This window comes from Cebus imitator, unplaced genomic scaffold, assembly GCF_001604975.1.
Source record: "Cebus imitator isolate Cc_AM_T3 unplaced genomic scaffold, Cebus_imitator-1.0 Scaffold572, whole genome shotgun sequence".
NCBI lineage: Eukaryota > Metazoa > Chordata > Mammalia > Primates > Cebidae > Cebus > Cebus imitator.
The window spans coordinates 553,819-565,100 of record NW_016107887.1 but is presented as its reverse complement, the minus strand read 5'-3'; the positions used below and the strand labels follow the sequence as shown (position 1 = coordinate 565,100).

Sequence of the window (11,282 nt, the reverse complement as noted above, 5' to 3'; positions counted from 1 at the left end):
AAAAAAAAAAAAAAAAAAAAAAAATTAGCTGGGCATGGTGGCATGTGTCTGTAGTCCCAGCTACTTGGGAGGCTGAGGTAGGAGGATCACCTGAGCCTGGGAAGATCGAGGCTGCAGTGAGCGGTGACCATGCCACTGTACTCCAGCCTGGGTGACAGAGCAAGACCCTGTCTCAACAAAAAATTAAGCATTCTGAAGATGGATGGTGGTGACGGCAGCACAACAATGTGAGTGTATTTAATACCACTGACCTGCACAACTGAAATAGCTAAGACGGTCAAATTTTATGTTTTGTATATTTTACCAGACTCTCACAAACAAAACAGCAAAACAAGTCAAGGCCTGGGCCACAGAGGTTTCTTACAAATGTGAGTTTTATTTGCGTTCTGACCCAAGCGCAGATCCCACAAACAGACTGCTCGTCTGCACAATGGTACAGTAACAAGTGCAAAATATGCTTTATTTCAGGTACAAAAACATGGCAGTAGGACAACTCTGAGCTGGACGCCCGCCTCCCCAGGACCCCTCACACCCACCTGGCCCATCCAAGGGCCACACCACCCCGACAGATACTCCCACCACCTTTAGAAAAGAGTCACCCAATCAGGAGAAGGGTGCGGAGGTTACATCTTTAGAAAGAAATCACTTTAAATACACAAACATTAGAAAAGACAGTAACCAGGCTTCCACCCAGCACAGGGGGGCTTCGGGGAGGCACCCCAAATACGCCCTTTCTCTTCTGTGGTTAACCAAGTAACTCCCACAAAGCTTTTCGCAGCAGAACACACTAGACAAGCAATGAGGCCTCAGGACAGAGCCGGCGCTGTGACAAAGGGACTCATCCCACATATCTGAGAGCATGAGGTCTGCATGTGGGATCCGGGCTGAACTTCAGGAAGCTCAGCCTGGCTCAGGGCATCAGTAGCTGTGGGGCCCTGGGCCCCATCTAACCTCCCTATAGACTTCCTCACCTGGAAAACTGGGCTATCAGGGCCTCCCTATCGCTTTAGGGAAGATCAAGTGAGAAGCTGAGCAAATGTGCAGAACACAAAGCCTGGCCACTAGCAGAGGCCGGTCAGCCCCAGCTGCTACCGCTGCTGTTACTACAGAGAAAGGGATTCCAGTGGCTGCTGACTGCCCCTGGAGTGAAGACATCACGGATGCAGAGGCTGGGCAAGCTACAGAGGGCTGGATGGCCACAGCTGGACCTCGGACCCATACCATGGGACTCCTTCCATTTGAGGCTATTCATCCTCCAGACGCAGAAATCTCAGGCCTACGGGGCTGCCCTGCAAAACCACCAAGCTGAGGCCACTGTTTGAGTGGTCCCCTTTGTAGTAGGAAGATCAGCTGGACACATGGGGGAAGGTTTGCAGGCTCCAGAGAAGCCAAGAGGTCCTCAGTCCCCAAGGCACTAGGTGGAAGTGAGATCAGGCTGCCCCTCCCAGGACAGGAGTGTGATCTGGTCAGGGGCCACCGCCACCCCCCACTGCTCAAAGGCCTTCCCCACATATCAACCCTTAGGGGCCTGGCTAGGGGATGCAGTCCAGAGGCCTGATGGGTCTCCAGGAACAGGAAGCGGGCGGCAAAGAAGGAAGCAAAGGGCTCTACATTCCCACCACGTGGCAGGGCGGACTCTGCAGGAGCCAGCTGGAGCATCAGAACATTCCCAGGAGGGCTCCCTGGCCACGCAGGACACGAGACATGCGACAGGCAGAGTTGATGCAGAAACTGCTCATCTGATTGCTTTCCCTGCTTCCAAGCTCAAACCGAGTCATTTTATTATTTTTACAAAGCCCTTATTGTCTGAGACTTTCTTTAATCCAGCAGAGATGGAGGTGATGGAGGTCTGGCTCAGCAGTCGGCAGACTTTTTCTGTAAAGGGCTAGATGGTAAATATTTTGGGCTTTCAGAGCCAAGACACAAAATCAATATTATGTTGGCATAAGGACAAACAAATTTCTATGATTTTTAAGTTGATAAAATCCAAAAGACAACAATTGAGTATATATTTTGGTAAATACATGTCTACTAATAAGGAGAAATTTTTTTTGATGGGGGAGAAAACACTTAATTGGTTTCAAAGATAACATTCCTGATCATAAATGGATGGCAAAACCAGGCAGTGGGCCGGGTGGACCCATCGTGTGCCAGCTGACCAGGGAAGTCACACGCTCACAAGTACTGACACAGGCTGAGGGGTATGGAGCTAATGACATTTTTCTCTCTGATGAAGGCCTGAAAACTTTCCCTGACGCTGCTGCCCACCCCAGGGCTCCTCAGGATGAAGGGCATGGGACAGGCTACCACTCTGGCTCTTTGCTGGGGGACGTGGTTTGGCTGCCCAATTGCAGGGCTGGCCAGCCTGGGCCCAGGCAGCGACCGCCCCTCCTCACCTCCTCCCATCAGCTGCCCTGCACAGAGCAGAACACCCATGCCTCACAGCTACCGCCTAGGGACACTGTCTCTAGAAGGCCCTAAACCGGCAGCGCTGGGGATGGCAGGTGCAGCCCTGGGCCACCAGGACAACAGCTGCCCTAGGATCTGTTAGCTGTGACCCATGGAGATTGGGGAAGGGAGGGAAGCCAGGAGGAGCTGTTACAGAAAGGTCTGGAAGCTAAGTGGGAGATTCAGGGGCTCTCAGGGTGCCCCTGAGCAGGTCCCAGGAAGGAGGCCTGGGATGCCTGACCAGCACCACACTGGCCCTCAAGCCCTGTCCCCAAGGGGCAATGGGAAGGAGGTGGCAATCAGAAGAGGGTACACACATTTCCTACTTGCAGCCCTGGACTGGTAGCATGACACAGAGCAGGCAGCCCGAGGGGAGGTGCCTGTGTGAAGCCAGTCGTGTGGAAACCCACTCTAGGGGCCTTGCCCTGCTCTTGGGGGCCTTGCCCAGTGCCACTTACACTCTCTAGAAGAGCTAAGGCCACCAGCTTCATCCACTCTCCAGGAGGTCACACAAGATCAAAAGGGAATCATCGGGCTACAGGGAGAGCCTATTTTCCCCAAATGCCAAGGGAACAGCAACCATCTCCACACCCTGCCAAGCTGAGGCTGCCTCTGGCTATGCTCAGGCAAATTCAGGAGCAAGGGAAGGAACCCAGTTACACACCAAACACGCACACGTGCACTGATGACACAGACTATGCCCACACTGTGTCTGGTCCCCATCTGGCAAGGAACATCTGGGGGCCCCCATAAGTTTGCCAAAGGAATAGTCAGACCAGTTAGAGGCGAGGGTTGATTCCCAAAGACATGATGGAGATAATCTGACCCTTGTCAAGAAGCATGCCACCTTGCACTGCAGGAGCACTGCTGGCACTGTGTACAACCAGGATGGGCACACAGAAAGGTCTCCTGCCTGTTGTGCAATTTTTAAAGATTTTTTTGTTTTTAAAAGATGGAGTCTCGCTATGTCACCCTGGCTGGTCTGGAACTCGTGGCGTCAGGCGATTCTCCACCTCAGCCTCCCAAAATGCTAGGATGAGAGGAGTGAGCCACCATTCCCAGCTTTTTGTACAATGTTAATGGAGGGAAAAATGGGAAAGCCCTGGCGCCCCACAGATTCATTTCATGACATGTCGGTGCCGTCTGCAGAGATCACCAGGCCTGTATTTGTAAAAGGAGGAGACAGAGACCCAGAGAGGCAAAGAGACTCATGCTGAGTGAGGGTATGGGATCTAGGACCCCGACTCTTGGTCCCCTGTCCCTCCTCCTGAACCCTAGGCAGTGCCAACATCTAATCCCCCACCCCAGCCCAGCATCCTGTGTTTCCCACCCCCTCTCAGCGCCTAGGGGCTTTCTCCCTCTGATCCGCTGACAACAGCCTAAGAGGCTTTTCCATTTATTTCACTGACTTGTTAATGATTTTCAGATCTTCAGCCCCTGAAGCAAGCTGGACTTGGAAACTTGTGGCCCTGGCTGGCTCCCATCCGCTGCTGGTAAAGCCCTCTCTAGGTTAATAGCTCTGTGTCCGGGGATCCTGGCTGCCTAGCCAAGACGTCACTAGGGCAACACCTGACCTTTGCTTAGGACCCCAAGCCAAAGCCTTCACCTCCCCACCCCATCCTGTCCTTTCCACAGGCACCGTGCCCCTTTCCCAGCAAATCCTATTATTCCCCCATTCAACAGCCTCTGTCCCTTCATTGTGAAGGGACAACCTGGTAACAGGAAAGGTTTATCTCAACCTTGCAAACAGATACCCAGCAAAAACCGTGATGACCTAAGAGTTAAGAACTCAGCTTTGGGCTTCCCGTTCAAGATGGCGGCCTGAGCACATGTCTTATTTCCCTCTGGGGTTCACTTTTAAAAACTACTGCATGGTAAAGCATTATTTCTGGGTGTGCCAAGAAAGAAAAAAGAAAAAAAATAAACAAAAAACTGCTGCAGTTCAGAAGCCACAGGCTGGTGGAAGTGCCCTGGGAAGGGCTGTCCTGCTTAACAGGCTAGGACCTCTGGACTCAGAGCTCACAGGAAAGACCCTGGACAGGTGTGGGAAGGCCTATGGCTTTTTTGTATGTCAATCAAATGAAAAATAAAACCTGGAGCTTTAGCTCATCTGACCCCTGTGGAAGGGATGAGCTGCTGAATCAGGCACCTGAGACATTTTGGTGCCAAATAGCCATGTGTATTTTTGTTTGGTATTTGTTATTTTCTATTCTTTCATAAGCTATAAGCTTTAACTATAACCATGAGAAGGTAAGGAGAGAAGATGCCAGGGAGCAAGCCAAAAAAATGGAAGCCTCTACTAATAGCACACCAAGGCAACAGACTTTTATTAGATCCTCTTTTGGAATTAAGAAGTAAAATATTAGCCTCCTACGCTTTTGAGAATTAAAATTTAACCCACCATCATTTAATCTTGGTAGTGACATCACTTGGTTACAGTGATGACAGATAGCCTGAGGGGCTGGGCCTCAGAAGACCAAAGGTCTAGTCTTGGTCCTTCCACTAATGGGCTGTGTGACCCTGAGCACATTATTCCACTTCTAGATGGCTCAGTTTCCTCATGACTCATAAAAGGAATTCACCGGTCTCGACCTTCCCCCAAGAACTAGTGTGTGGAGCTGGAACAGGCACCAAGAAAGCATATGGGGCATCAAAGAGTGACATGACCCGGCACCACTGAGTCAGGTAAAGAGGAAGACAGCAAGAACAGAATAGAAAGGCAGCTGTAAAAATGGTGCAGCCAAACATGGACTGAGTGAAAAAAAAGGTAAGCTTCCCAATGACAACACCCCGTCCCAGGAAACAAGACCCAATAAGAACCAGGGGCCTTTAGCTAGGGTGCCAGGGCAATTCCGTGGAAAAAGGATATTCTTTTCAATAAAGCAGTGAGTAAGACAACTGGATATCCACAAGCAAGGGAATGAAGCTGGACCCCTGCTTCACATCACATATAAAAATACACTCAAAATGGATCAAAGACCATTGTGAGAACTAAAACTATAAAAGTTCTTAGAAGAAAACACAGGCAAGGCCGGGCACAGTGGCTCAAGCCTGTAATCCCAGCACTTTGGGAGGCTGAGGTGGGTGGATCACGAGGTCAAGGGATCGAGACCATCCTGGTCAACATGGTGAAACCCCGTCTCTACTAAAAAAATACAAAAAATTAGCTGGGCATGGTGGTGCGTGCCTGTAGTCCCAGCTACTTGGGAGGCTGAGGCAGGAGAATTGCCTGAACCTAGGAGGCGGAGGTTGCGGTGAGCCGAGATCGCGCCATTGCACTCCAGCCTGGGTAACAAGAGCGAAACTCCGTCCCCACAAAAAAAAAAAAAAGAAGAAGAAGAAGAAGAAAACACAGGCGTTCATCTTCTTGACCTTGGATTAGGCAATGATTTTCTAGATATGGCATCAAAAGCACAAGTGACAAAAGAAAAAAAATAGGTATCTTAGACATCAGAATTAAAAAGTTTTGGAATTCAGATGGTGGACAAAGGAAAAAGAAAAAAAAATATTTAAAAGTTTTGTGTTTCGAAGGACACTACCAAGAAAGTGAAAACAATCCACAGAATGGGAGAACAATTTTACCAATCATATACCTGATAAAAGACTGGCATCTAGAATATACACATAGCTCACACAACTCAATAATAAAAAGAAACCTCATCCCTGGTAGTCTGGTGGTTAGGAAAACAGAAAATGAGAAGGAAAAAAAAAAAACAAACCCAATTAAAAATAGGTTAGACCTTTCTCCAAAGATATACACATGGCCCATAAGCACATAAGCACAGGTAAAGACGCTCAACATCAGCAGCCATCAGGGAAATGCAAATCAAAACCTCAACAAGATAGCATTTCACACTCATTAAGATGCTATAATCAAAAAGACAGATAATAGCAAGTGTTGGCAAGGATGTTGAGAAGTTGAAACCTGAATACTTCGCTCGTGGGAATGTAAAATGGTTCAGTTGCTGTAGAAAACCATCTAGCAGTTCCTCAAAAAGTTAAACCCGGAGTTACTGTATGACCTAGCAATTCCACTCCTGTGTGTATTCCTAAAAGAAATGAAAACATGTCCACACACACTCTTGTACAAATATGTTCACAGCAGCATCATTAAGAGTTGCCAAAAAGTAAAAACACACAAGTGTCCATCAATGGATGAATCAATGAACAATGTGGTCTATCTATACAATTTAATATTATTCAGCAACAAAAAGGAACGAAGTAACCACCTTAAACTGCATATGGAACCAAAAGAGAACCCGCATAGCCAAGACAATCCTAAGCAAAAAGAACAAAGCCAGAGGTATCACACTACCTGGTTTCAAAGTATACTACAAGGCTACAGTAATCAAAACAGCATGGTACTGGTACCAAAACAGATATAGACCAGTGGAACAGAACAGAGGCCTCAGAGGCAACGCCACACATCTATAACCATCTTTGACAAACCTGACAAAAACCAGCAATTGGGAAAGGATTCCCTGTTTAATAAATGGTGTTGGGAAAACTGGCTAGCAGTGTGCAGAAAGCAGAAACTGGACCCCTTCCTGACACCTTACACTAAAATTAACTCCAGATGGGTTAAAGACTTAAACATAAGACCTAACACCATAAAAACCCTAGAAGAAAGCCTAGGCAAAACCATTCAGGACATAGGCATATGCAAGAACTTCATGACGAAAACACTAAAAGCATTGACAACAAAAGCCAAAATAGACAAAGGGGATCTAATTAAACTCTAGAACTTCTGTACAGCAAAAGAAACAATCATTTAGAGTGAACCAGCAACTGACAGAATGGGAAAAAATGTTTGCAATCTACCCATCTGACAAAGAGCTAATATCCAGAATATACAAAGAACTGAAACAGATTTACAAGAAAAAAACAAACAAACCCATTCAAAAGTGAGTGAAGGATATGAACAGACGCTTCTCAAAAGAAGACATATATGAGGCCAACAAACATATGAAAAAATACTCATCATCACTGAATATTAGAAAAATGCAAATCAAAACCACATTGAGATATCATCTCACACCAGTTAGAATGGTGATCATTAAAAAATCTGGAGACAACAGATGCTGGAGAGGATGTGGAGAAATAGGAACACTTTTATACTACTGGTGGGAGTGTAAATTAGTTCAACCATTGTGAAAGGCAGTGTGGTGATTCCTCAAGGACCTAGAAATAGAAATTCCATTTGACCCAGCAATCCCATTACTGGGTATATACCCAAAGGATTAGAAATCATTCTATTATAAAGACATATGCACACGTATGTTCATAGTGGCACTGTTTACAATAGCAAAGACCTGGAACCAACCTAAATGCCCATCAATGATAGACCAGACAAAGAAAATATGGCACATATACACAATGAATACTATGCAGCCATAAAAAATGACAAGTTCATGTCCTTTGTAGGGACATGGATGAATCTGGAAACCATCATTCTCAGCAAACTGACAGAAGAACAGAAAATCAAACACCACGTGTTCTCACTCATAGGCGGATGTTGGACAATGAGAACACATGGACACAGGGAGGGGAGCATCACACACTGAGGTCTGTTGGGGGGGACCAAAGGAGGGACAGTGGGGTAGTGGGGAGGTTGGGGAGGGATGACATGGGGAGAAATGCCAGATGTAGGTGATGAGGGGATGGAGGCAGCAAACCACATTGCCATGTGTATACCTATGCAACAATCCTGCATGGTCTGCACATGTACCCCAGAACCTAAAGTGCAAAAAAAATAAAAACCAAGTAATGAAGTACTGATCCATGCTCAACTTGGATGGCCCTAGAAAACATTTCAGTGGAAGAAGCCAGTCACAAAAGACCATGTCACATGACTCCACAGACACATGAAATGTCCAGAGTAGGTCAATCTTACATAGAAAGTAGATTCACAGCTGCCCTGGGCCGCAGGAGTCGGAAAGTAGGGGAGTGACAAATGGTACGGGGTTTCTACTGGGGGTGACGAAAATGTACCAACGTTGACTAATTCTGTGAACTGATTGTGGGTCTGTGAATTTACTAAAACCAACAGAATTGGACACTAGAAATGGGTAAGCCGCATGACATGTGAATTACGTCTCCATAAAGCTGTCAGTTGTTTTTTTTTTTTTAAATTCACCCGGGTGTGGGTGGGCTGAGTCCAAAAATGAAGTCAGCCTAAAGCTGTTAGTTAACAGCTCCCCACTTCCCCTCTAAAAAAGGAGGAGGAATCAGGAGCCTGTCTTCACTCTGCTCTGTAGGAATGCCAGCTATTACCCAAGATAATGACTAACAAGGCCCCTTTATTCTGAAACATCCTGGTTTATATGATACATTTATATCACTACCCTATCACTATGTGCTACCATGCAGGTGACTTTGCCCCTTTGAGCCTCAGTTTCCTCATCTACAAAACAAGTTTACCCATTGTAGACCTTGTTTTATTCTGATAATCCTTCATTCGAGCACTTCATTCCACAGAAGCTCCATTCAGAAGCTATGATATCCCATTCAGGTGGTCATAGCGTCCCCCATGAAACTAAATTAACAAAGAGCTGAAGCCCTAGCCAGCAGAGACCACTGGATCCCAGGAACCAGAGACAAGACAAAGACGAATTTCTGCGTCTACCATAGTTACTGACACACATTTCCCCAGTTAGGCCAATAGGAATGATGACACACCTATTCTGATGCAGGCAAAACACCCTAAACATACCCCTTACAAACAAACCAAGAGAAACATTGAAGTGAGGGGCGCCCAGAGAAAATACAATGCCCCTGTGGCAAATTTAGCAGTGGGTCACCAAGGTTTTCTCTAACTTTCTATATGTCCATCCAACAGGGCCTGGTATTGTGGCGGTTGAGGTCAGCGGATGATACAACGGAATGCTCCTTCCCAATCCTTCTTACCCACGATTGCCTAGGAAATACAAGTCTTTTCTATTACCGTCCCCCACCCAACCTCCCCACAAAGGGCCTGAGAACTAACATCTTCGAGAAAGGCTGTTGAACTGTGATCCGGAGGGGGGGGAATGAAAAATACAAAACAGAGAAAGGCTGCACACGTACATTGCAGCATCCACCGCGCCAAGGCGCTGATGCAGAGAAAGGAGCTCATCTCTGGGTTCCGCAGCAGCAGATCCTTAGAAACAAGGTAGAAGAGAAAGAGGTAGAAGGCACACAATAGCCCCACTCCCATCAATTCATCCAAGAACAGGAAAGATGGATGCTCGCCAGGGTCACTGAGAAGGGAAGCAAACGTGAAGGCAGGAGAAGGAGAGCAAACTGCTCCCATCAAGTCAGCAGTGCTGGCCATGCAGCCAACTCCCAGAGGAGGAGGTAAGGGTACCAGCTTCCAGGGGGAAGCCGAGCTTTCTCCGGGGGCAGGAGAGTGCTCAGAAGGGACGGAGAGAGGCGGCACCAAAACACCCAAAACGCTTCCAACTAAGGGGCGAGTGGTTTCAGAGCAGACGTTTCTACTTTTTGCCCTTTTAGAATGTTAGGGCTGGACCAACAGAAAAGAACAAGGAACCATTCAAAATCTGGAGGCCAAGAGGAAGGGAGAAAGGAGTCACTGGCTTTCCGCACATGGTGCTTGGTATCCCCAGGCTTCTGCTGGTTGGTGCTCTGTAGCTTTCACAGACTGGGCAGGGTCCCTCCTGGCCTCAGCTTGCCTGGTGAGGCCACAGCTTCCAGTGGGGCAATTTCTACATCCACAGGGATCCACGCGGCTGGGAGTTGGAGGCAGGCAGAGGGCCCACTGCTGCTCAGAGTCCACATTTCAGGATGATGTGGTAGCCATCATTGCTCTCGGCTGCAAGAGAGAGACACAGGGCATATTTCACAGGAAAAAAGGTACAGTGCCACAGTATCGGGGAGTCCCAAAAGGCAGGCTGTTAGGGTATCAGCAAAGACCACCAAAATAGGGCTGCATACAGCAAAGTGTGCTGGCAGAAGCAGGGATCTCACATGCCCTGAGATCTTTAGTGTCTTTTTGACAATAGGTCTTTCCACCATAGCCCTAGGCCCAAGGATGAAAACCTGTATTCCAAGGAGGATTTGCACAACTGTGTTCTCAGGGATGTTATGGCCCCCAGGCCCTAAAGATACTCGGTGGCTAGATAAACAGAACAAGGTGGGAGATGGCTCCACCGTGGTCCAGGGTCTGAGTTGGTCAGAGGGCTTTTGCTCTGATATACCCTATACATGCACCCCAGCCCTTACGAAGGCCACAGCAGGTCTTTCTCTACCTTTTATGAGTAAATACATGTTCCTGGCCCACAAGCTCTTCCTTGGCAGAACACAGGCACACTGTCAGGTGGGCCCCTCGTCCCCATCCCTGACCCAGGCTGCCTGCAGACTCCATGGCTGTATTCCAGGCTTGGTCTTCCTGGAGGACCCCAGGCAATGCGCAATGCTTCTTGCTTCTACTCAACACTTGAGTTCATGGAGAACAAGTTGCCTGGCCCAGGATTTCCCTTTCAGAAGTGACCTTGGGGGCCAATCTCACTAGTTCTGCCATTTTTAAAGCTAGCTTTCACAGGGAGTTTGTGTTTTCTTTTTCCCAAAGGCTTTTTCCAGGTCAGCACTCGCTGGAAGGGCCCACCCTGCGGTCAGGCCCCACTCTCCCACCTGCCTCCACAACTGCCCCAGGGATGCAGCCCACACACCTCAATTAAACAAGGGGGGAAGAGGCAGGGGAGGAGGGCTTCACCTTTAATTGTGCTGAGGACAAAACAGGATTCATCTTGGAAATTCTGTACCATCTGAAAGGCAAAAGAGAGAACATGTTCCTTCAACCACGAGTTCATCATTTGGAAAGCCTCGGTGACTGAGCC

General features: G+C 47.8%; 1 protein-coding gene across 1 annotated transcript in view; it reads right to left on the bottom strand.

Moving 5' to 3' along the window:
* Window positions 1–8,160: 8,160 nt before the first annotated feature.
* The window catches only part of TFCP2L1 (transcription factor CP2 like 1), a 67,349-nt gene continuing 64,227 nt past the window's right edge, over window positions 8,161–11,282 (bottom strand). Inside the window, exons 14-15 of the mRNA XM_017516079.2 lie at window positions 11,159–11,210; window positions 8,161–10,258 (exon numbers count right to left, since the gene is read on the bottom strand). Coding sequence (XP_017371568.1) covers window positions 10,212–10,258; window positions 11,159–11,210 — 99 coding nt within the window. The 3' untranslated portion in view covers window positions 8,161–10,211. The remainder of the gene's footprint in view (window positions 10,259–11,158; window positions 11,211–11,282) is intronic.